A 26,976-nucleotide genomic window follows, 5' to 3' on the forward strand; every position below is an offset into this window, starting at 1 on the left:
AGCGCGCACATTTGGTTAACTTTTGTACAGTAGTGATGTTATGCTCGAGCCAGTTTGCTCAACACAGTGTCGATCTCTTGAAGCGCAAGTGTGTTCGATCCCTGCTTCGGCACGCCCACAATCACGTGACTACCGGGAGCGAGGCCTCATTACAGGCAGTCCCAGTGGTCTTCAACTTAGATGCAGTTCTGACACACAGCCAGCAGATGTCACTCTTCTGACTGTATGAAATGCTTCGAAGCAGTGTGTCATTCTTTAAGCAGGTGTGTCAAAGTGGTTCGCTGCTTCATGAAGGTTCGATTTCACCATCACTATTGTACAGTCACTAGTTTCTTTAAGTTGTTCTAATTTTCATTTCTTGAGTTACCAGTGTGGAGGTGCTGCTCCTGAAGGACATCTGGCCACGCCCGAGAAAAGGATGTGCTCCAGGAACTGAAACTGTTAAATATAGGAAGTGGCCAATTGGGCCATACCAGTTCCTGCCACCTCATAGGGAGGAACTGTTTATTTTCCGTTTATTATATTATTTGTTTCTCTTTATTAAATATTTAGTTTTGGTATTTTTGGTTTGGTTAATTAGTTGAGTTAACCTTTTTTGGGGAATTATTCTGTTTTATTTATTGCTTAGTTGGTAGTGTTTGTCTGTCTGTCATCCCTCTTGTGTCTTAATGGTCTGATCAGCCAGTATATATGTTCCCCATTGTGTCCACTTTGTAAGGTCTGTTGGTGGTGTTAAGGTCACTTCAGTTGAGTTCTGTTTATTTAACCTCTTTTATGGGCCCAGAACTTTAGTTATATATTTTGTCATTTGTACCTTTTTTTTCCATTTTTTTGGGTAAAATAAAAGCCACCTGAGTCTCCTCTTGTCTGCCAGCCCGGTCCCTTACACATATGACAAATGGTCAGAAGTGTGTTACGCAGATACCTTTGACCACCAAAATCTAATCAGTTCATCCTTGAGTCAAGTGTAATAATTCAGTATAATTAAGTTATGACCAAAAACTTGTTTTGTAAGGCCACACTGACCTTGACCTTTGACCACCAAATTCTAATCAGTTTATTCTTCAGCACAAGTGGACGTTTGTGCCAAATTTTAAGAAATCCCCCCAAGGCGTTCTTGAGATAGTGTTTATGAGAATGCGACGAATGTACGGATGGATGGATGTACGTACAACTTGCAAACATAATGCCTAGAGCTGCAGCTGCAGAGGCAAAAAAAAAAGCATCAGGCAACATTCATGGACATGGCCTGAAGCATTCTGTCAGAGGATTTTTGCCAAGGTCTGTGTCAGTGCATTGAGACACCAGGCAAACACAAGACAGAAATATATAAAGATCTAGTGAAAGACATCAAAGTAAAGTACCTTTTAAAACCCTGAATGCTTTATTTAAAATATTCATACATAACACTTCTCCTACAGACAACACAGAACAGTACAATCACTTGTTTAATAACACATTTTAAGTGTAAAATGGTTTCTGGCAGAAACTGCCTGCAAGCAAACAAAGTTCCTACATTGGCTTCTTACAGCAAGAGGAGCAACAAGAGAAGCCTGAAATACTCAGAATAAACAAAGAAAGTCACAAAAGTAGAAACTAGAACACCACATCTGTGACTGAATCAAGTGTGTGTGTGACATCTATTGTTGTGTACCACTAGCATGTGTGTTCTACGATGGTAGAGTTGAAGTTGTCGATAGGCGTCTGGGCAGATACACAGGGTTCCCACAATCCTGCAGTTATCATCCAGGGCTGGAATAGTTTTGAAAAAAATAATTCTCTGTAGAAGCAGTTTGGAAAAATGTCACTAAAATGGAAGTCTGGCTGCACAGTAGTCTCAAAACTAATTTTCCGTGTTAGCAGTTGTAATTGCAAATGTGCTGCTTTATATTCCAGCAGTAGTGCAGTCAAGAAAATTTGGTATGAAGTTCAGAAAGAGCAGCTGAAACCTTCAGGGATTTGACAGTAAAGGGCAGGCATGGGAACCCTGAAACACATGGCATCCTGTCTGCCATTTCTACCCAGCCTCATGCCATAACATACAAATATACAGCACATATTACATAGAATATCATATTAGGCAGGATTGTTCTTTTGACTCTCTGAAGGAAAACACTTTGTAGAAGTTCATAATAACTTTATGTTACACTTGTATACAAATGTGTTACAGATTGATTCTTACAGATACACACTCCATCATTTTGTTACTGTCATCTCAGCTCACTGGTGATGTGCTGAACTTAAAGAATAAGGCCGGCAATTTTCTCTTCCTTTTTTTTTCATCATGAACAAATCTCATGCACAGACCCAAAAGAGAATGTATCCTGATAACAAGTATTGTGTGTGTGTGTGTGTCTGTGTGGGTGTATCCACCCCTTATACATCTTACTGCTATGTATCATAGAGCTCCACTGTTTTCCACAAACTATTAATCTATGAGTCACACTGTCACTGGGTGACATGTTGTGACATGTGACATGCAGACTGTAGTTTTTCACTTAATAATTCACTTAATCCCACTGTACTGCTGTCACAAATACTTACTAGAAAACCAAATGAGGATTAATCCATCACAGAAAAAAGTCCCCAATGCATTCTCTATTTCCTCATGTTTGAGTCGTTGTTGTTAAAATCTACAGTGACCAGCTGCTTTAGGAAATAACTAAGCCTTTTTTAAACATGTCTTTAAAGGGGCTTTATGCCAAATTCAGGGCGTATGACTTGTCTGAACAGTTTTCAACATGGAGGTGGCTAAGCCGGCAGGAATCTAAGGGCTTGTTTATCCTCAACATTAGATGCAGAGATGGACAGAGCCTCCTGTTCATGCTCTGCATCTGCATATGTGTACGTTTTCTAAAAGCTTACAGATACAGACGAAATGGAGCAGTACCATCAGAGATCGTGCAGGCAGTGTAGCTTAGTTCAAGTGAGATATGACCGCTCAAGATGACAATAAAATTAAAATACTGACTGAATTGAATTAGTCAGTTGGGACATGTTGGGATGTATGTAATGGCCTCACAGACCATCTCCATCTTCAACGCTGCCTCTGTTTAAAGGTACAATATTATGACCCCCTCCACCGTTGCCTCGTTTGTTGTGTGAAACTTTTGACTCCGCCCTCTAGTGCCTCCTATTGGCACTATAGGTAATAAAGGAATCATGGAAAAATGAGGACTGTGATGTTTGCAACGTTTGAAACAGACATATATATTTTCATACATAAAGGGAGTATAAATGAGCCTTAACAATGCCATCTCCATGAACAGTGACAAACAACAGCAACAGCTGATGACGTTAACCAGGGGGAAACAGGGCACGGGGGGCACTACACTTCCATGTCAACAACGTCCTGATATCAGCAGTAACTGCCATATGAGCGCAGTGACAAGCAGCAGCAAGTTGCTCCCACAACAAACCACAGAAAAGCTTGGATTACAACACACACACACACACACACACACACAAAGGGAACGTGACTTCATTCTCTGCTCAGGATGCCATTACTCCACTATATCTTTACATAGCAAACAGTGGTTTGCTGCTATATTAAAGGGGTAATTGTATAGGAGATAGTTGAGGGTTGTATGAAATACTTATTCATAGTCAGTGTATTACACACAGTAGATGGCAGGAGTGCTGAAACAGAGGCAGTAGACAGCAGTTCATTGCTTAGCTTCCACGACAGCACTGCTTCCTGCTTCTCCAAACTGAGGATGTGCTGACTGCAATCTTCTGTATGTCATACACTGTCTCAAAGACGACCTTTAAAGATTTCCATTTTTAGGAGGAACCAGTGGGCTTAGAGCTGAGTGTCACAGACAGGGTAGAGTCAGACAGTTCTGACAAACAGACTAACACATTGTTACTTCTGGTCTTTTCATGGAATTTGTTAATAATATGAAACAGAGAATAACACCAGCCTTATCTTGAAATAGCTGAACCAGGATTTTAGGAGCTCTACACAGTACAGTTAGTAATCAGCGAGTGTCTCTTTAAATGTTCCATTTCTACTTAAAAAAAAAATTAAAAACAAACAAACACAGTGTGAAGTTCATTTTAGAACATGTAACAACTAAACCAAACAAAGTGAAACTGACATGAAGACAGCTGTTTGTATGAAGGGAAGGATGGCAACAGGCTGGGGCAGCTGGGGCTCAGAGGCAGAGCGGGTCATCCTCCAATCTGCATGTCTAAGTATCCTAGAGCAAGACAGATAATCTTTAAACTGGTTTTACACATCAGCTGCGGTATACTCTCAGATAACATACTTTAACAGACCTTGCATACTGTGAGTGTAAAACATCCTGTGCAACCCTATTCAACATGCTTATCCCATACCATTCTTTCTCTGGCTATAAGCAGCAAAACTGGAGGGAAAACTCATAAAATGTACTCTGCATTAAAACAAGACAACATAGATTTTTTCATTTAAAAGATACTTTCTCAAGTGGGTGCATCCATCAAATGTTCCTGTAGTTAAAATCTCTTAAAAGGTTCAGAAGATGAAAGTGAAAAAAGTTGAAGTTTCTTCATGTGACAACAGAAGAAAACTAAAAACACACACCCTCCACAAGGCGCTGCTAGCCTATCACAAGTCAGTGAACTACTCATGAATAAATATTGTAGTTGATAATAAATAAGAGGAGGTGGGTGGTCCTGGATGGTGCTGAGGGAACAGGTCGGACACGAGGAGGAGGTGGGACAGATACTGGAGGTCGTGGAGCCCATTTTCATCTGGCCGGCTCTGCTCTTCAATAATGTCACCGAGTCTTACATCTCTGCAATGTGACATCCTGACAAGCAGCAGCACTGGCCTCGTCTCTAGGAAGCTGCTGTCACATCATCAGAGCTTTCCCTGCTTCATCCATTCAAGTGTTTTCAGAGTCTTAATGCTCCCCAGGTTCACAGCTGCAGCAGATCATCAGCTGTCCATGCTGCAACATTCTAACAGCACAGGAAAGAGACTGAGGTCACACATCATCCTGACATCACCACTACCATCATCATAATCATCATCATCATCGCTACCCTGTTTAGACATGAAGCTGTTCATGGATGTGGCCTGTTGACTACTTCGTTCATGTTTGGCAGGCTGCAGATTCTCCACAGAAGGGCGCTGTTAAAATCTGATTCACATTTGTCATTAGCCACAAACCTACAGCACAGATGCTGTTTATATGGCTGAATCCAAATGTCCACCCTCTGGACCTGCTGACTTAGCCCTCGCAGACTTCAGTTGTACGTACTGAGACACGTTCCCAGTCACCACGTGAAGTCTGTGAGAGCAAAGACTGCAAGCCACTGATATACAGGCCTTAACTCTACTTCACTTGTTGCCCAGGAAATGTTTGGACAACAACAACAGTCATGTATATGGTGATCACTGCTGTCATATTCCTCATGTTGATGAATAGTGTCTGCTCATCGGTCCCTGTAGATAAAAAGATATAAGTCCCAGGTAAAGGCTTTTTGTGACTGAACAAAATATATATTATATACATATATATATATATATATATATATACACATATATATATATATACACACACATATACAGTCAGGTCCATAATTATTTGGACAATGATACAGTTGTCATCATTTTGGCTCTGTACACCACCACAATGGGTTTTAAATGAAACAATGAATACCTGCTTAAAGTGCAGACTCTCAGCTTTCATTTAAGGCTTTTTTTTTCAAAAATGTAGTATGAACCGTGTAGGAATGACAACCATTTCTTCACACAGTCCCCCGACTTTAAGGGCTCATAAGTATTTGGACAAACTAACATAATCATCAATTAAACAGTCAGTTTTAATACTTGGTTGCAAATCCTTTACAGTCAATGACTGCCTGAAGTGTTGGACACATAGGCATCATCAGATGCTGGGTTTCTTCCCTGGTGATGCTCTGCCAGCCCTTTACTGCAGCCGTATGCACTTCCTGCTTGTGTTTTGGGTGTTTTGCCCTCAGTTTTGGCTTCAGCAAGAGAAACGCATGCTCAGTTGGATTCAGGTCAGATGATATGACTTGGCCATTGCAGAACATTCCACTTCTTTGCCTTAAAAATGTCTTTGGTTGCTTTTGCAATATGCTTCAGGTCAATGTCCAACTGCACTGTGAAGCATCGTCCAATGAGCTTTGAAGCATTTGGTTGAATCTGAGCAGATAATGTAGCCCCAAACACTTCAGAATTCATCCTGCTGCTCTTCTCAGCAGTCACATCATCAATAAATACGAGAGAACCAGTTCCACTGGCAGCCATACATGGCCATGACATAACAGTACCTCCACCATGCTTCACTGATGAGGTGGTGTGCTTTGGATCATGAGCAGTTCCTTCCCTTCTTCCTTCTCTTGTCTTCCCATCATTCTGGTAGTTGATCTTTGTTTTATCTGTCCATAGTATGCTGTTTCACAACTGTACAGGATTTTTAGATGGTTTTTGACAAACTCTAATCTGGCCTTCCATTTTTAAGGCTAACCAATGGTTTGCATCTTGTGATAAACCCTCTGTATTTATTCTAGTGAAGTCTTGTCTTGCTTACAAGAGCAGCAGGATGAAAGCTGAAGTGTTTGGGGCTACATTATCTGCTCAGATTCAACCAAATGCTTCAAAACTCATTGGACGATGCTTCACAGTGCAGTTGGACATTGACCTGAAGCATATTGCAAAAGCAACCAAAGACATTTTTAAGGCAAAGAAGTGGAATGTTCTGCAATGGCCAAGTCATATCATCTGACCTGAATCCAACTGAGCATGCGTTTCTCTTGCTGAAGCCAAAACTGAGGGCAAAACACCCAAAACACAAGCAGGAAGTGCATACGGCTGCAGTAAAGGGCTGGCAGAGCATCACCAGGGAAGAAACCCAGCATCTGATGATGCCTATGTGTCCAACACTTCAGGCAGTCATTGACTGTAAAGGATTTGCAACCAAGTATTAAAACTGACTGTTTAATTGATGATTATGTTAGTTTGTCCAAATACTTATGAGCCCTTAAAGTTGGGGGACTGTGTGAAGAAATGGTTGTCATTCCTACACGGTCCATACTACATTTTTGAAAAAAGCCTTAAATGAAAGCTGAGAGTCTGCACTTTAAGCAGGTATTCATTGTTTCATTTAAAACCCATTGTGGTGGTGTACAGAGCCAAAATGACGACAACTGTATCATTGTCCAAATAATTATGGACCTGACTGTATGTATATATATATACAGTACAGGCCAAAAGTTTGGACACACCTTCTCATTCAATGCATTTTCTTTATTTTCATGACTATTTACATTGTAGATTCTCACTGAAGGCATCAAAACTATGAATGAACACATGTGGAGTTATGTACTTAACAAAAAAAGGTGAAATAACTGAAAATATGTTTTATATTCTAGTTTCTTCAAAATAGCCACCCTTTGCTCTGATTACTGCTTTGCACACTCTTGGCATTCTCTCCATGAGCTTCAAGAGGCAGTCACCTGAAATGGTTTTCCAACAGTCTTGAAGGAGTTCCCAGAGGTGTTTAGCACTTGTTGGCCCCTTTGCCTTCACTCTGCGGTCCAGCTCACCCCAAACCATCTGGATTGGGTTCAGGTCCGGTGACTGTGGAGGCCAGGTCATCTGCCGCAGCACTCCATCACTCTCCTTCTTGGTCAAATAGCCCTTACACAGCCTGGAGGTGTGTTTGGGGTCATTGTCCTGTTGAAAAATAAATGATGGTCCAACTAAACGCAAACCGGATGGGATGGCATGTCGCTGCAGGATGCTGTGGTAGCCATGCTGGTTCAGTGTTCCTTCAATTTTGAATAAATCCCCAACAGTGTCACCAGCAAAACACCCCCACACCATCACACCTCCTCCTCCATGCTTCACAGTGGGAACCAGGCATGTGGAATCCATCCGTTCACCTTTTCTGCGTCTCACAAAGACACAGCGGTTGGAACCAAAGATCTCAAATTTGGACTCATCAGACCAAAGCACAGATTTCCACTGGTCTAATGTCCATTCCTTGTGTTTCTTGGCCCAAACAAATCTCTTCTGCTTGTTGCCTCTCCTTAGCAGTGGTTTCCTAGCAGCTATTTGACCATGAAGGCCTGATTGGCGCAGTCTCCTCTTAACAGTTGTTCTAGAGATGGGTCTGCTGCTAGAACTCTGTGTGGCATTCATCTGGTCTCTGATCTGAGCTGCTGTTAACTTGCCATTTCTGATGCTGGTGACTCGGATGAACTTATCCTCAGAAGCAGAGGTGACTCTTGGTCTTCCTTTCCTGGGTCGGTCCTCATGTGTGCCAGTTTCGTTGTAGCGCTTGATGGTTTTTGCGACTCCACTTGGGGACACATTTAAAGTTTTTGCAATTTTCCGGACTGACTGACCTTCATTTCTTAAAGTAATGATGGCCACTGGTTTTTCTTTAGTTAGCTGATTGGTTCTTGCCATAATATGAATTTTAAAAGTTGTCCAATAGGGCTGTCGGCTGTGTATTAACCTGACTTCTGCACAACACAACTGATGGTCCCAACCCCATTGATAAAGCAAGAAATTCCACTAATTAACCCTGATAAGGCACACCTGTGAAGTGGAAACCATTTCAGGTGACTACCTCTTGAAGCTCATGGAGAGAATGCCAAGAGTGTGCAAAGCAGTAATCAGAGCAAAGGGTGGCTATTTTGAAGAAACTAGAATATAAAACATGTTTTCAGTTATTTCACCTTTTTTTGTTAAGTACATAACTCCACATGTGTTCATTCATAGTTTTGATGCCTTCAGTGAGAATCTACAATGTAAATAGTCATGAAAATAAAGAAAACGCATTGAATGAGAAGGTGTGTCCAAACTTTTGGCCTGTACTGTATACATACAGAAAAATATTTTGTTCAGTCACAAAAAGCCACAAATATATGTATATATACATACACACATACACACACACACACACACACATATATATATATATATATATATATATATATATATATATATATATATATAAAACCCCCATAAGGGGTTTACTTGGTGTGCAACGCTGTTCAGGTGGGTGGAGTGCATCAGGTAGCGAGGATCAAGATCTTCTTTTGTTGTTTTTGGCCAGTTTTCTAGCCAATACATTTGGAATTACACTGCACAGCCTATAGAATTAGGCTGCAGTAATAAAATGCATTACATTCTATAGCCTAAATTTCTGCATTTTTCTGTATCATAATTAGGGATGCGCGCGATTACATGTCTAAATGATTAAACGTCCGCCCCCTCGCTAGTCGGCACCAGAAATATTAGTTAGTTGAACCAATTAGTAATTTTTTAACTGTCATGCAGCCGCCCGCCACTAGTGGAGGCTACAGAGCCGTCAGACAGCAGTCCCCCTCCCCGCGGTAATGCTCGAGTTGACTGGAGTTTTATAACAGCATGGTGGAAATTGGAGAGATGTCCTCTTGCAAAACCAACGCGGTTTGGCAGTACTTTGATCTAGAAAATAAATTCAGCAGCTTTTTATCTTTTTTGAGATGTTATAGGCTATTATTTGTTAACCTTGTTAACCGTGAGTTTTTGTCAGATAATATGCAGGGTTTACATTCATACTGCTCGGTGCAAAGTGCCAGCTGAAATGTATTTATAATTTAGATGTTGTTTTATTAACTTAAAGTGAACTGCAATAATTTTTGTTGCATAATCTGCAAGGTTAAATTTACTCAACATTTCAGACTCAATTTATTCATGTTAGATGTTATTTTAGTGGTTAACTTTTGACTGAGTTGCCGTCATGTTCACATTCATACCGCACAGTGCAAAGTATTTCATACGTGTCTCAGCATTTAAAATCCGAAATGGTAGTTTAAGATTGTGATTAAAGGCTTCAAAAGGCTCTAATGCACACAATAGGCCTCATTCACAAACAGCGCGTTCGCACAAATCTGTGCTTAAATTGTGTGTACGATTGTTCGACACACAAATCCGGGATTCATCAATATTTTCTTCCCCGAATTTGTTCTTACTCTGCGAACAAATTTAGAACTGCCTCAGACCATGCGTACGCACAAATGAGAATGGCTGAACTGACTTAAAAAATGCAAACACATACCTGCAGAGTCTATAAAACCACATTCATTAAAAAGAGATTTAATTAACATTTTTTAAAATCATTTACTAATATATTGGCCAAATGTATTAAATAACCATGAAATTGACACACGTTCACCCTCATCATTGTGACAATTAAAATATTAACAACAACATGAACAGAAAAAACTATCACTCCATGCAACATGCAGATGATCTGTAATGCCAATGGCCATATCCTTAATGCTGTGGCCCGCTGGCCAGGAGGCACCCATGACTCATTTATTTTGCAAAACAGTACAGTGGGAATGCGTTTGGAGGCAGGGGCTGTGAGAAGTGGATGGCTTGTTGGTGAGCATCTTTTGTTCTAGTCTTTTATTTCATTTGTTAAGGTTCCGAAAAGGTTCAGGTCATTAGGAACTCAATGGGTCTCATGCATGAAACGTGAGCAGAAGGAATTGATGTGTAAACTGTTCGCAGACGGAAATTTACGTGCATGTCCGCATTCATCAATATTTTAGTAGCTCCGATCTTTTCGTAGCTACTAACAAAATCTACTCCTGCTCCTGACCACTCGTAGTGCTTGTGTAAATTTAGTAAAGCACATAAATATTGCTTTTCACTATTGGAAATTACAATTTTAATTCGTATTGCGCTCTGTTATGTACACAATACACAGATGCCTTTGAAACATGTAATCTAAACATCAGGTTTAAGATCCAGATTAGGTTCATGATTGTGAATTATCTATGTAAATCGGCTCAATAGATTACACGTCTTTCTACATGTTGAATGATGATAATAAAAATATCCGTAAGGACAGCTGGATCACAGCCTCTTCGGCTTCAGTGCCTGGGTTCAGCAGGGGCAGCAGGGGCAGCAGGTGATGGAGACAACACGTTTTTTTTTTTTGGGCTTTTTGATCATTTGAATGAATAAATCTGATCTGAAAAATGTTTAATTTACATTGTATAAAACAGAGCTTTAGGCTATTAAGATTCAAATAATTTTCAGACAATGCATACAAAACTGCTGTAGGCTATATGTTATCCGTATCATTTGTTAAAATAAATGTTAAATAGCTCTACATTCCGACAGCCATCACTGATTTAGAGTTTACCCATTACGCACAAAACATCTCTGGTTTCCCGTTCCTACTTCATTCAAAACCCCACAAATGAATCTTCTGTTTGTTTGGTGACCGCTGTATTTTTTGTGCGTGTGTTTATGGTGCGTGCGTGGGTTTCTTTGCCTCCAGTTTCATATCAAACCATTTACGCTTCACGTCTGACATGATTCTTTGTACAGAGACAACATTAACAGCATTTGTTACCTCCCTCCAGACCTTCGCTTTGCCTGTCCCTGTCACACCACTACTAACTGAAGAAAATAAAATGTTTTTTCTTAAGTCCACTGCACCCAAAATTATTTCGATCTTCACTTCGGAAAAATTCTTTTTTCTTTCTCTCTCTTTCTTTGTTTGCACCATGACTGACAGGTCGACTGGATGCACCTACACCTCCTTATATGGTGGTCATTGGCTATTCACGGGCAGGGATTTATGCTAATTGCTGATTACCGGGAGCGCGCTGTCACTTTACGATGGATTGGCATTCATGATCATACACACGTGTTTACAATCAAATCTGAGTTTCCCGCGGCATTCCTGAATCCGGAGTAGGTTTTTAGTAGCGTAGGCTTTTATGTGCAAATCTACACACAGATTTACTCACTTTTTATGAATGAGACCCACTGACTCCACCTTCAGCATTTCTTAATGCGATTCTTTCAGCAGCTGACAGTGGCCAAGCATGTGAATAATTGCTCTTACTGCAGCTTTTGATACACTTGACCGCTTGATTTTTAGGGAAAGCCTTTAGCATTGGGGTAGGCATATTGGATATGATTGACTTTCTGTGTGGCCACTGGCCATCATAAAACTTTTATTACCCAGTTAACTCATGGAGTCTCTCAGGATTTAGATTTTTGTCTGCTATTATTCTCCATTTATATGACGTCAGATCTATCAGAACACAATATTAGTTTCTAGTTCCAGTGCAGATGATTTCTCTTTTGATTCCAGCAACACAACACATGTCCTCCTGCTTGAAACCCTAGTGAAGAAACAACAGGCTTAGTTGTCATGTGATATCTGGTGCTTCCTGCTCCTCCACAACACTTCAAAAAGTGGATCTTTTTGATGTGCAAAAAACATGCTGACATGAAACTGTCATGCATGCTTTTATTACATCCTGGTTAGAAAACTGTGACTCTTTATATTTCTGTCTGCGTCAATACAACATGTCCAACCTTTAACTGGTCCAGAATGCTGCAGCAAGTCAAGATCCAACAAAACAATGTTCCTAACCCCAGTCTTAGCATAGCTACATTAGTTACCTTTATGTTTAGAATAGATTTTAATATTTACTTTTAAGGCATATATGGGGTTGGCCCCTGGCTGCATCTCTGACATGTCAGCCTGAGGCCTTAGTCGTTTTTGGTCAAGGCTGAAAACCAGAAGAAACCAGCTCTTTGGAGTCAGGACCCCTCGATTCTGGAACAACCTGCCTGAGGAGATCAGGCAGACATGTTCTGTTTCTCCAATTAAACCTCTCTTAAAAAGAAATCACTTTAAAACAGCATTCTTCTCAACTGTCTTTGTGTTTTTAATCCATGTGTTGGTGCAATTATGTTTTAACCTTATTTGGTACTATTTTCATTTTTAAATAATCTAATGGCATCGTCATCTGGTTTATCTTGATTTTATGTTTTTCATAAAGCACTCTGTGACTTGTTTTTGAAGTGCTTTATACATTTTTATTATTACTGCGTTCTCCTCCCTTTACAACCTGTGCTTCAGAGCCCTGCATTCTTTTTCATTCATATTATTTCCATGTTAATGTTTCTCATCAAAAGACTGATTTATTTAAGTTTCCTCTCAAAAGTGATTGACTACTCACATAATGCACCCCTTTTGACAAAAAAACAAAATATTACAACTTCATCTAAGCCACAAAGACTTAATCTTACTACATTTCAGTGTAATATATATATTTATATTATATCTTATCTTAATCAAAATTCAGAACCTGAAATGTTCCTGTGTTTAGGAGAACTGTTGCTGGTAATTTTAAAAAATGTAGAAAAAAACTGTGGACTCTCATTCTCTTTAAATGTAAATTGCTGAGGAACCTGATGAAAGCAATAGCCAAAAGATAATCAACCTTTCTCTCGTAAGTACGCACAGTAGTTGTCATATTCATACCATTGAGCCCCTCTACATCCTGAACATCCAGGAAGGGAGCGGGTCCCCAAATTCGGACGGTCCCGTCATCTGAGGCGCTGGCCAGCAGTCCAGGCAGGACAGGGTTCCAGCTCACACAGTTGACTGTGCGGGTGTGACCAGTCAGCTCTGCGATGGGCAGCTCACTGCGCCGGTGCCAGATGTAAACTTTGTGGTCTGACAGGAGACAGGACAGGACTTCATCAGCTGCTACCAGTTTACTGTTTACTGTGTTACTGGTGTTACATAGTTTTCAGGCACACATCAATTACATTATTTGCCCAATGAGGCTTTGCAGTAGCAGGGGTCTGATTTTACTTATAAGAGAGAGAGAGTTGACCAAAAAGAACGTGGTGGAGGATCTGGAATCAAAATGAAAGCAAAAGTGCGTACTTGGCAATATTTCAGGGTCAACCTCAGGGCAACAGGGAACCTGATAACATTGGTTGGTTACATCGCCAAGAAGTTAGAGGTGTGAAGCCTGTTACCTGCAGCTGCTCATCTAAAGCAGGATTTTATACTTCTGCTTTGAATCGACACCGTACCAACAGCGTAACTGCATAACCTACAACTCAGTCTGACATGCACCTCTACAGAAATGTAACTACACGTCACAGCGACTTAGACCTCCTGTCTATTTTTGTAAGCTGTAAACCATTTCCCTCAGTAGAAACAAAGCTTTCAATTACTTTTATTTTATAGATGAGAAACAATAGGCTGTGAGGACAATAAAACACCCACAAAAAAGCATTAAGTCCTGTGTGTGATTTATACTGGCTTCATATGAATAGAGGAAATCTCCACTTGTTGCTAGGCTAATCTATACAATGTAAAATGCCATAGGCTTGTGGCAATAACGTTAACATGTTATATTTGTGTGGAAAACGTGTTTAGTATAAGACAATTGTTTTGTCAGTGAATCTTGTGAGTTGTAATGGAGCCAAAACATGTAACGTTACATTTTCTTAAAAGTTGCTGTTGTTCCTGGCTTCATATGACTAGAGAAAATGTCAGCAAGCCGCTAGGCTAATTTGAACAATTTAAAATGCTATAGGCTTGTGCTAATAACATTAGCATGTTGTGTTTGTAGGGAAAATCTGTCCAGCAAAAGACAAGCGTTTAGGATTTGTGTACTTATGTTTGAAACTGTCTCTATTAGGCCATGTTTAATGTGTGTTTTGGGTATGTTCTGAATCAACTAAACTTTACAGCACAAACTACAGCACAGAAATCCCACTGCTGACTAGTGTTTTGGAGGTGTAACTGCAGAGTGACACAGACACACAACCGCACACGCATAAATGCTCACAATGACGTAGGCCACCTGTGTAGGCTACATCATAGGCTGTGTATAGAGCTGACACACAAGTATAAATCCAACTAAACAGCTCATTATGTCTGCTCCTGCCTGTTCATTTTGACCTTTCTTTTTTCATCTGTCTGTCCCTGGTCCACAACAGAAAGCAGCTGGTCTGAGCTTTCCTCTAAACATTATGTTGTCTTGCCTTCACTACCACTTGCGATAAAGTCTTCATTGTGCCCTCCGAAGCAGGAGTGGATGGTGTAGAAGCCCTGGGTCACCCCTTGGTACTTCCTCACCAGCACCCGGTCCTGCAGGTCCCATAGGTGCACTCCCTGAAAACACACAGCATTTATTGAGACACACATTACAACATTAAACAGACCTGGTATTAAAGCAACCAGCCGAAGTTCTAATGTAAGGGAAGTTATACTGTATTGTGGTGTGGATGTGAGGAAGTAAGAAGCTGCTCACCTGAGTTGCAACATTGAGCAGAGCTAACCTTCCGTTTTTGGAAACAGTGAAAGACATGATGGGGTGGTCCTCCTGCACTCTGCAATGACACAACACACATCATCAACCACAAGCAAAGCAAATACTGCTGAACAGAGAAGCTCACTGCTTCAACGCAGCCCAAAAAAATACATACATAACAAAAAAAGGAGAATTGCCTGCATAACTGGTAGGTTAAACATACACAGCTACATGTGTAATGCCACCCATTCAATTAACCAGAGCAGTTTTCCACACATTTATTTCTTTGTGTTGGCCTGTCACAATTAAAACATCTGCTACCACATTTTCATTACGTGCGCTGTAGTAATACGGAGTGCTGGGCACAGACTGAGATGCAGAATCATTGAAGCAAAGTGAAAACATCAATCCATGTCATCATCATCAGGATCCGTTTCTATTTCGAAAGTCTGTGTCACCATCAAAAAGCAGCAAGCAGACTGCAAGCAGCCAAGAGAAAGATGATGAGGATAGCGTTATTTACTCAGGAATAAATCAGCAATGTGGAAATATTTTGGATTACGAAGAAAATACAAGTCAATACATGAAGCATATGCTGTATGTAAACAATGCTGTTATGAGATAAAACATGTGCATCTCATTCTGTTAACTGCTCATTACAAGCTGCTCTGTTCATCAATGTCCGGTTGAAAAAACACGCATACAGGCTTAAATTCAACCGTGCTGTCATGTCAGGAAAGGCAGTGACTGAACCAACGGTGAGTAAGAGAAAGTAACGTTACATGGAATTTGTAAGCTATGAGTAGAGAAATAAAAGCCTGGCAGCCTCTAGGCTAATTTATGCAATGTAAACATGCTTGAGCTAATAATGGGTCACTAGCAAAACAACAACTGCTTTGTCCATGAGCCTTAACAGTTATTACTGAGCTGAATTTGTTTTGTTAAACGGTGTTGTTGTTAATCCATGTTTCCTGTCTGTTGGGTGAAGTTTGCCTTCAAGGCTTTAAGATATTCCTGAAGTAAAAAGCCCTGAAAGCTAACTTATCCCATGTGCTGTTTCAGTTACAGGAGAACCTGCTAACCCTTTTTTTTTTTTTTTTCACGTTTGGCTAGACACATGGAACACACTGCAGAGGCAAGGTATGAATTACTACTAATTAATATTTATCCTGATATTATTTGTGCTTTTATTATTTGAAGTGACAGTACACCTCATCATGTTTTACAGCAAAGAGGACTTGACCGCTGCAGACATTGTTTCAGAACTCTCAACAGAGATCACAAAAACATCTTACAGCAGGTTCAATATTAATAGAGACAATGGCCCTCATTTATTAATCTTGTGTGGAAACAGGTGCAGATCTGAGCGCAGTTCGTATCTGACCAATCCCAGCGTACGAATGATCAGGCCTTGATAAATGCGGCGGCTGAAATCAGTCGTCATTAGCATGTCACTATGGAGTTAGATTTGTCTCATTAATACCTGTAAATGCATAGAGGGTGATCTACAAATATTTCTTGATCTGCACACATTTCATAATTATGTGTGTGAACAGATCAACAATCTGTGTGTAAATCAATCAATCAATCAATCAATTTTATTTATAAAGCCCAATATCACAAATCACAATTTGCCTCACAGGGCTTTACAGCATACGACATCCCTCTGTCCTTATGACCCTCACAGCGGATAAGGAAAAACTCCCCCAAAAAAACCCTTTAACGGGAAAAAAAAAGGCAGAAACCTCAGGAAGAGCAACTGAGGAGGGATCCCTCTTCCAGGACGGACAAACGTGCAATAGATGTCGTACAGAACAGATCAGCATAATAAATTAACAGTAATCCGCATGACACAATGAGAGAGAGAGAGAGAGAGAGAGAGAGAGAGAGAGAGAGAGAGAGAGAGAGAGAGATGCAGGTAATGACAGTAGCTTACAACAACATTATTGAAAGTAATAATATTATAGTCATAGTTCTGGCTACTGTGGTACAATATGTTGAAAGTATGTATTAATATCTGGCAGTATACATGTGTGACAATAGTCATATGTGTATAATAACAGTAGAAGTATGACTAATGACTAATGATGGCAGCAGCAGCAGGAGGCATCTAGCAGGACCACAGCAGCAGCACAACCACACACGTCACGCTGTCCTGGCACCGCTGCGATATGAGTTAATCTGAGAGACAGTGGAGCACAAAGGCTCCGGAGAAGAAGCCGAGTTAGTGACATCCAGAATGGCCGAGTTAGCAAGATGCAGTAATAGAATACGAGAGCGAGCGAGAGAGAGAGAGAGAGAGAGAGAGAGAGAAGGAGAGAAGGTGCCCGGTGTATTATAGGGGGTCCTCCAGCAGACTAGGCCTAAGTCAGCCTAACTAGGGGCTGGTACAGGGCAAGCCTGAGCCAGCCCTAACTATAAGCTTTATCAAAGAGGAAAGTCTTAAGTCTAGTCTTAAATGTGGAGACGGTGTCTCCCTCCCGGACCGTAACAGGAAGATGATTCCACAGGAGAGGAGCCTGATAGCTGAAGGCTCTGGCTCCTGATCTACTTTTGGAGACTTTAGGGACCACGAGTAACCCTGCGTTCTCAGAGCGCAGTGTTCTGGTGGGATAATATGGCACTATGAGCTCGCTAAGATATGACGGAGCTTGACCATTTAGAGCTTTATAAGTTAACAGTAGGATTTTAAATTCAATTCTGGATTTTACAGGGAGCCAGTGCAGAGAAGCTAAAACAGGAGAAATATGATCTCGTTTCTTAGTTCCTGTTAGTACACGTGCTGCTGCATTCTGAATTAGCTGGAGAGTTTTTAAGGACTTACTAGAGCTACCTGATAATAGAGAGTTACAGTAATCCAGCCTAGAGGTAACAAAAGCGTGGACCAATTTTTCTGCATCTTTTCGGGTCAGGATAGGCCTAATTTTGCAATATTACGCAGATGAAAAAATGCAGTCCGTGAGGTTTGTTTTAAATGAGAATTAAAAGACAAATCTTGATCAAATATTACTCCGAGGTTTCTTACGGTAGTGCTAGAGGCCAGAGCAATGCCATCTAGAGAAACTATGTCATCAGATAAAGAGTCTCTGAGTTGTTTGGGGCCAAGAACAATAACTTCAGTTTTGTCTGAATTTAACATCAGGAAATTGCTGCTCATCCAAGTTTTTATGTCTTTAAGGCAGTTATGGAGTTTAGTTAATTGATTACTTTCTTCTGGCTTCATCGATAAATACAACTGAGTATCATCCGCATAACAATGGAAATTTATAGAGTGATTTCTAATGATGTTACCTAAAGGAAGCATATATAGAGTAAATAGGACTGGTCCGAGCACAGAACCTTGCGGAACTCCAAAACAAACTTTGGTACGTAAGGATGATTCATTATGAATGTCAACAAACTGAAAACGATCAGATAAATAAGATTTAAACCAGCTCAGTGCAGAACCTTTTAGGCCAAATAAATGTGTAATTTGTAAATATAAAACACATTCCACAAATACAAAGAATATCTGTGAATACATTAAATTAATTTGCAAATAAATGAAAAGCATTTGTGAATACCTTCCTAACATTTACAACTTTTGAACAGGCATTTGTGAACTCAGTTTTTATTTGTGAATCGAAAAAACATTTGTGGATCTCAGTTCTACGTGTGTGGATTTGCTTTTTACACACACGGATTTTTGAGACAAACTTTCCGCCGGTCCAAGCGAAAATGCACTCGTATCACTCGGCCATCTTCGGATAGCACATGATCACCCAGCTGATGACATCATTTCTGCATGTGAAAGTAAGAGCACGCAGTCTTTCTATGAGCTGTTTTTTGTTGTTGTTTTTTTAATAATAATCAGCGATAAGTAACCTGCATTCATTGTTTTATGTTAATGTCATACAATGAGTATTAGTGTGTGTTTATTTGTTCTATGTATCTTGCACACACTTTTGTATACATTCTGTTTGAGTATGAAAGGCACGGTGGCTTGGCTGCTTCTTCAGTTGGCAGTTATCAGCCAACTCATCCTTTATATTTTTCATTTATTCTTTCGAGTAGGATTAAAGTCACAAAGCACTTCACATCTTATTATTAGTGTACTCTTACTAATGTAGTTATAATGTCTGTGCTGACCACACCGTGTCTAGTTAGGTTACATCGTTTCAGTGAGGTTACGTTAACTGTTGTAAGATATGACAAGTGACAACACCCTGGTTAAGGTCTTTGATAGAACAGCTGTTGGTGTTGGTAGCTCTTTTTGTTTATAAATGTAATATTGTAGTTGTATTGTTCATTGTTAATATGTAGATTGCGTTAAGCTAACGTTAGCTACCGAACAAGCATCGGCTGCCATGGCAACAGTAAACATTTATGTTGCGGGCTGGGGGGGACAAAAGCAGGGTGCTGCATTTTATACATTGTAAATAGACCAGAAGTCAGTACCACCCAACCTGTAAAGAGGGCCACGGTAGAAGATGCTGGTGAATGACATCCAGACATCTCTCCACAACCTTTCAATGCTAGTGCAATCAGTACAAAATTATGGGGTTTAAGATTTAGACATTTTCAGCACAGCATTTAAAAGACCATTTTATCATTAAACAATAATAGAAAATAAATACAGTTATTCATAAAATATATTTGTATTCATAAGAATGAATAAAAATGCAAAATATAAGTCTACCTACATCTAATCTAACCCATGCAGTCTATGTTCAAACTGCAGAGTTTTCTAGTTTCAATAGAGCCATAAGTCATGATGACACAAAAACAGTAGACCAGTAGATGGCGGTAGCAGGTGTGCTGGCCAAACAAAGACAACTGCCAACTGATTATACATATAGAAAATACCAATTATGCTAAAAACAACAAATGCATGGTGCATGATTACAATAAATGCAATGGTAAGTGAAACATGACACAAGTTATCTTTTACAGGTTGGATGGTACTGACTTCTGGTCTATTAACAATGTATAAAATGCTGCACCCTGCTTCCGTCTCCCCAGCCCGCAACATGAATGTTTACTGTTGCCATGGCAACAGATGCTGTTTCAGTAGCTAACGTTAGCTTAGCGCAATCTACATATTAACAATGAACAATACTACTACAATATTACATTTCTAAACAAAAAGAGCTACCAACACCAACAGCTGTTCTATCAAAGACCTTAACCAGGGTGTTGCCACTTGTCATATCTTACAACAGTTAACGTAACCTCACTGAAACGATGTAACCTGACTAAACACGGTGCGGTCAGCACAGACATTACAACTACATTAGTAAGAGTACACTAATAATAAGATGTGAAGTGCTTTGTGACTTTAATCCTACTCGAAAGAATAAATGAAAAATATAAAGGATGAGTCTGATTGCTTCAGACAAAGGACTTGTCTCTGTACTTGTTTTATTAGATCTTTGTGCGGCGTTTGACACAATTGACCATCAAATTCTACTGCAGAGACTGGATCACTTAATTGGCCTAAAAGGTTCTGCACTAAGCTGGTTTAAATCTTATTTATCTGATCGTTTTCAGTTTGTTGACGTTCATAATGAATCATCCTTACGTACCAAAGTTTGTTTTGGAGTTCCGCAAGGTTCTGTGCTCGGACCAATCCTATTTACTCTATATATGCTTCCTTTAGGTAACATCATTAGAAATCACTCTAAATTTCCATTGTTATGCGGATGATACTCAGTTGTATTTATCGATGAAGCCAGAAGAAAGTAATCAATTAACTAAACTCCATAACTGCCTTAAAGACATAAAAACTTGGATGAGCAGCAATTTCCTGATGTTAAATTCAGACAAAACTGAAGTTATTGTTCTTGGCCCCAAACATCTCAGAGACTCTTTATCTGATGACATAGTTTCTCTAGATGGCATTGCTCTGGCCTCTAGCACTACCGTAAGAAACCTCGGAGTAATATTTGATCAAGATTTGTCTTTTAATTCTCATTTAAAACAAACCTCACGGACTGCATTTTTTCATCTGCGTAATATTGCAAAATTAGGCCTATCCTGACCCGAAAAGATGCAGAAAAATTGGTCCACGCTTTTGTTACCTCTAGGCTGGATTACTGTAACTCTCTATTATCAGGTAGCTCTAGTAAGTCCTTAAAAACTCTCCAGCTAATTCAGAATGCAGCAGCACGTGTACTAACAGGAACTAAGAAATGAGATCATATTTCTCCTGTTTTAGCTTCTCTGCACTGGCTCCCTGTAAAATCCAGAATTGAATTTAAAATCCTACTGTTAACTTATAAAGCTCTAAATGGTCAAGCTCCATCATATCTTAGTGAGCTCATAGTGCCATATTATCCCACCAGAACACTGCGCTCTGAGAACGCAGGGTTACTCGTGGTCCCTAAAGTCTCCAAAAGTAGATCAGGAGCTAGAGCCTTCCGCTATCAGGCTCCTCTCCGGTGGAATCATCTTCCTGTTACGGTCCGGGAGGCAGACACCGTCTCCACATTTAAGACTAGACTTAAGACTTTCCTCTTTGATAAAGCTTATAGTTAGGGCTGGCTCAGGCTTGCCCTGTACCAGCCCCTAGTTAGGCTGACTTAGGCCTAGTCTGCTGGAGGACCCCCCTATAATACACCGGGCACCTTCTCTCTTTCTCTCTCTCTCTCTGTCTCTCTCTCGTATTCTATTACTGCATCTTGCTAACTCGGCCATTCTGGATGTCACTAACTCGGCTTCTTCTCCGGAGCCTTTGTGCTCCACTGTCTCTCAGATTAACTCATATCGCAGCGGTGCCTGGACAACGTGACGTGTGTGGTTGTGCTGCTGCCGTGGTCCTGCCAGATGCCTCCTGCTGCTGCTGCCATCATTAGTCATTAGTCATACTTCTACTGTTATTATACACATATGACTATTGTCACACATGTATACTGCCAGATATTAATACATACTTTCAACATATTGTACCACAGTAGCCAGAACTATGACTATAATATTATTACTTTCAATAATGTTGTTGTAAGCTACTGTCATTACCTGCATCTCTCTCTCTCTCTCTCTCTCTGTCTCTCTCTCTGTCTCATTGTGTCATGCGGATTACTGTTAATTTATTATGCTGATCTGTTCTGTACGACATCTATTGCACGTCTGTCCGTCCTGGAAGAGGGATCCCTCCTCAGTTGCTCTTCCTGAGGTTTCTACCGTTTTTTTTCCCCGTTAAAGGGTTTTTTTTGGGGAGTTTTTCCTTATCCGCTGCGAGGGTCATAAGGACAGAGGGATGTCGTATGCTGTAAAGCCCTGTGAGGCAAATTGTGATTTGTGATATTGGGCTTTATAAATAAAATTGATTGATTGATTGATTGAGTTGGCTGATAACTGCCAACTGAAGAAGCAGCCAAGCCACCGTGCCTTTCATACTCAAACAGAAATGTATACAAAAGTGTGTGCAAGATACATAGAACAAATAAACACACACTAATACTCACTGTATGACATTAACATAAAACAATGAATGCACGTTACTTATTGCTGATTATTATTAAAAAAAACAACAACAATAAACAGCTCATAGAAAGACTGCGTGCGCTTACTTTCACATGCGGAAATGACGTCATCAGCTGGGTGATCATGTGCTATCCGAAGATGGCCGAGTGATACGAGTGCATTTCCCACAAATGTTTTTTCGATTCACAAATAAAAACTGAGTTCACAAGTGCCTGTTCGAAAGTTGTAAATGTTAGGAAGATATTCACAAATGCTTTTCATTTATTTGCAAATTAATGTATTCACAGATATTTTTTGTATTTGTGGAATGTGTTTTATATTTACAGATTACACATTTACACACAGATTGTCGATCTGTTCACACACACATAATTATGAAACGTGTGCAGATCAAGAAATATTTGTAGATCACCCTCTGTGCATTTACAGGTATTAATGAGACAAATCTAACTCCACAACATGGAGAGGAGAAACATTGCAAAGAAGAGAAACTTTTCCGAGCTGGAAATCGACACCTCTCGCCTCGCCTCACAGCAAGAGGGTTGCTGGTTCGATCCCGGGCGTGGGAGCCCTTCTGTGCGGAGTTTGCATGTCCCCGTGTCAGCGTGGGTTCTCTCCGGGCACTCCGGCTTCCACCCACAGTCCAAAGACATGCAGATTGGGGACTAGGTTAATTGATAACTCTAAATTGTCCGTAGGTGTGAATGTGAGCGTGAATGGTTGTTTGTCTCTATGTGTCAGCCCTGCGATAGTCTGGCGACCTGTCCAGGGTGTACCCTGCCTCTCGCCCGATGTCAGCTGGGATAGGCTCCAGCCCCCCCGCGACCCTCAAGAGGATGAAGCGGTTAGAAGATGAATGAATGAATGAATGAATGAAATCGACACGTCTCACGTCTGAATAAAATTCTGAATAAAAAGTCTGAATAAAATTCTCAATAAGTAGCCTATGCCTAATGATGATGATAATAAAAAAATTAATCTTTTATTCATCCATAGCCTAATAGCCTATGCCTGGTAATTCTTTATGTTTAGGTCAAGAAAAAGTGGTCAGACTTAAAGCTGGCAACAAAAAAGCGTGTTGCTGCCCTTAGGCGCAGCAGCACGCAGACCGGAGGAGGCCAACCAGACCCCAGCCTGACCCTGACGGGGACCGAGGAAAGAATCTCCTCACTAATCGGGTCAGAATCTATCTCTGGCATAAGTGGTGGTGGTGGAGACACAGACGCACTTGCATCGGAACTGGAGCAGGATGGCAACTAACAGCCCTCCTTTTGCTTGCATTGTAAAATCGGACAGTTAATTTAATCCTGACAGTACACTATTGTCCAAATAAACAGACTTACACATGTTACACAGGTACACATTTTTATTGTTTTGTTTAAATGCTGTTTCAGAGCCAGGCACCAGTGGCATAGTGTCCAGGTCTTCTCCCCAGAGCGGTCCCACCGAGCCAGACCCACCGAGCCAGGCAACTGAGGGCAAGCGCGTGCCCTCTGCTCCCATGCATCATCATCACGGCAGAGGTCCTGGAAAGGCAGACAGAAATATGCCGTTTATTGGCTTCAGTTGTTAGCATGCTTGAGGCAATTAATAACACGCTAAAAGAAATTAACGAGAATCTAAAAAAAACAAGACCTGATTTTTTTTTTTTAAAAATGACTAAACATTGTTCATTGTCTTTATTGAATGTCCCTTTAGCCAATAGCCCCTAGGCTATACTTGCATTACATTACTGATTAAATACTGTAGAGCACTTAAACAACTTTAAGGTATACTTTACATTTTAGAAGCAATGAATGAGGTCCTGTCTCCTCCGTATAGCCCCCAGTGGAGGCTGTGCTGGCCACGGTTCCCTGGGCATTGGTTCATCTGGCAGCGGTGGCACATCAAATGGCACTCCATTGTCTAAAGCAATATTGTGCAAAACTGCACAGGCCAAAATGATGTGGCACATAGGGTGACCATATTTTGATTTCCAAAAAAGAGGACATTTGGCCGGCCACAACATAGCCTACTTAAATGATAGCCGCAGCTTACTCAAAGATGCCTTATCATTTTAATATATTTAAAATTTATATGTATGGATAGAAAATTCAGTTATATTACAAAATAATATCTCTCAAAGACAGAAATTCAGATAGGCCCCAGTAGGGGACACATACACACACTGGAGCGTGGCGATCCGAGCCCGACGGTACCCGACAGGTCGGGCTGGGTTTGGTCAAAAATGTAGCTATAAATTGTATTCGGGCTCGGGTCGGATTCGGTCAGCTTTCAGTGAAAATGTAGTGTAAAAATAAATAAAATCCTATTGTCTGTCCTGTTTATTGCTTGGAGACTGTTATTTACGTGACAACACCTGAACATAACACACACAGACACACATTGGCTGTTTGTTTCTACCTCTCTCCTCGCTGGAAGTCTCGGACCTCCAGCCGCCCGCCTCCGCCTTGATTAAACGCTGAAAATAAAATAAAAGAGGGAGACAGGTTTTTCCTATTTTATCTTATTTTGTTTTATTTCTCCCTCTGCTCTCGCTGGAACCGTTGGACCTCCCGCCTCCCGCTCCCGTCTCAAACACGGAGGTCTCCCTCTCTGCTGAGCACGCCCGGCCTGTTAAATAGCCTGTAACCGTAACAACTGTGTGACAGAAACTCAGTGCTTTGGTCATTAAATAATGTCGGGCTCAGTTTGGGTTCGGACAGAAATATGCGGCCCGTGCCGCACTCCACACACAAACACACGGAAAACTGGACATTATCATCAGTTTATAAAAAACCCCTGGACGCCCTGGACGCCTTGGACGGGACGTGAAAAGTGGACATGTCCAGGCAAAAGAGGACGTATGGTCAGCCTATACTAGTACACACACATATTGTTGCTAGTTTACAATAAATTTTACACATCCAGCGTAAACATATGCTACATGTCTGTTTCTCTCTGTTGTTTATCTGTTGCTCTCCTCTGTTGTCTGTCTGTTTCTCTCCTCTGTTGTCTGTCTGCTGCTCTCCTCTGTTGTCTGTCTGTTGCTCTCCACTATTGTCTGTCTGTTTCTCTCTGTTGTCTATCTGTTGCTCTCCTCTGTAGTCTGTCTGTTTTTCTCTGTTGTCTATCTGTTGCTCTCCTCTGTTGTCTCTCTTTTCTGTTGTCTATCTATTTCTCTCCTGTTGTCTGTCTGCTGGTCTCAGCTGTTGTGTATTTCTCTCCTCTGTTGTCTGTCTCTTTCTCTCCTCTCGTCTATCTGTTGCTCTCTTCTGTTGTCTGTTTCTCTCCTCTCTTGTCTGCTGCTCTCCTCTGTTGTCTGTCTGCTGCTCTCCTCTGTTGTCTGTTGCTCTCCTCTGTTGTCTGTCTGCTGGTCTCCTCTGTTGTCTGTCTGTTTCTCTCATCTGTTGTCTTTCTCTCATTTGTTGTCTGTTTCTCTCATCTGTTGTCTGTTTCTCTTCTCTGTTGTCTGTCAGTTTGTCTCTTCTATTGTCTGTCTGCTGGTCTCAGCTGTTGTGTATTTCTTTGCTCTGTTGTCTGTCTGTTTCTCTCATCTGTTGTCTTTCTCTCATTTGTCTGTTTCTCTCATCTGTTGTCTGTTTCTCTCCTCTCTTGTCTTTCTGTTGCTCTCCTCTGGTGTCCGTTTACTTTAGAAAGTTACTTTCATTTACAAATTGACAACGATTATTAATTATTATTAATATGGTCAGTAGAAAAACTGCTGTGTGTGTGTGTGTGTGTGTGTATGTGTGTGTGTGTGTGTGTGTATCTGGCCATGTTTTCAGATTCTCCTATCTTCAGTATGTCAGTAGGCGGCGTAGTGATTCATTGAACTCGGCCACCTTGTTAATAATCCTCTCTTGGTCAAGTCCCATCAAGATCTCCCTCTCCGTTGACATCAAAAGGAAAGCTTCAAGTTTATCCTGGGTGAGAGAGGTTCTTAACCGGTTCTTGACAAACTTGAGGGTAGAGAAGGTCCTCTCGCAGGCCACTTGTGAAACAGACAGGATGAGTAGGAACTCATAGCCCAGGCCAATAACATGGTAGGCATCTGTCAGAAGATTGTACTGTGACAAGAGCAAATGGCAACATATTGCACAGTTTTTACATGTTGCACAATGTCTGCTCATCAGCTCCATGCTTTCCTCCAGATGAGATTCTTCCCCTGATATGTCACTGGCTCCCCTGTCTCTTGTGTTGTACCCATCCAAAGGGGACATTTTCAGTCTCTCCCACTGTGTTGCCAGGTTTGTCAGCTCTGTGTGCAAGTTCTCCAATGTAGCACGCTCATCAAACTTTTTTTCCTCACTCGCTTCTCTGGGAGAGCAGTTTGCACTTCAGCATCACAGTCCTGCTCCTTCAGATTGTTGTTAGTCCACTCAACAAAAGTGTCTGCTGCCCTCTTCACACCATCAAAGTCGCTGG

General features: G+C 40.8%; 1 protein-coding gene across 2 annotated transcripts in view; it reads right to left on the minus strand.

Annotated features, from left to right (window-relative positions):
- Nucleotides 1–1,361: 1,361 nt before the first annotated feature.
- The window catches only part of wdr26a (WD repeat domain 26a), a 167,137-nt gene continuing 141,522 nt past the window's right edge, over nt 1,362–26,976 (minus strand). The window contains exons 11-14 of one of the 2 annotated variants that reach the window (XM_033638675.2): nt 15,106–15,184; nt 14,837–14,966; nt 13,314–13,508; nt 1,362–4,947 (exon numbers count right to left, since the gene is read on the minus strand). In XM_033638675.2, the coding sequence (XP_033494566.1) occupies nt 4,925–4,947; nt 13,314–13,508; nt 14,837–14,966; nt 15,106–15,184 (427 nt within the window). In that variant the 3' untranslated portion in view covers nt 1,362–4,924. Of the gene's footprint in view, nt 4,948–13,313; nt 13,509–14,836; nt 14,967–15,105; nt 15,185–23,722; nt 24,096–26,976 lie in introns of those variants that run through there. The other variant, XR_004502331.2, reaches the window with a different exon arrangement.

This window comes from Epinephelus lanceolatus, chromosome 10, assembly GCF_041903045.1.
Source record: "Epinephelus lanceolatus isolate andai-2023 chromosome 10, ASM4190304v1, whole genome shotgun sequence".
NCBI lineage: Eukaryota > Metazoa > Chordata > Actinopteri > Perciformes > Serranidae > Epinephelus > Epinephelus lanceolatus.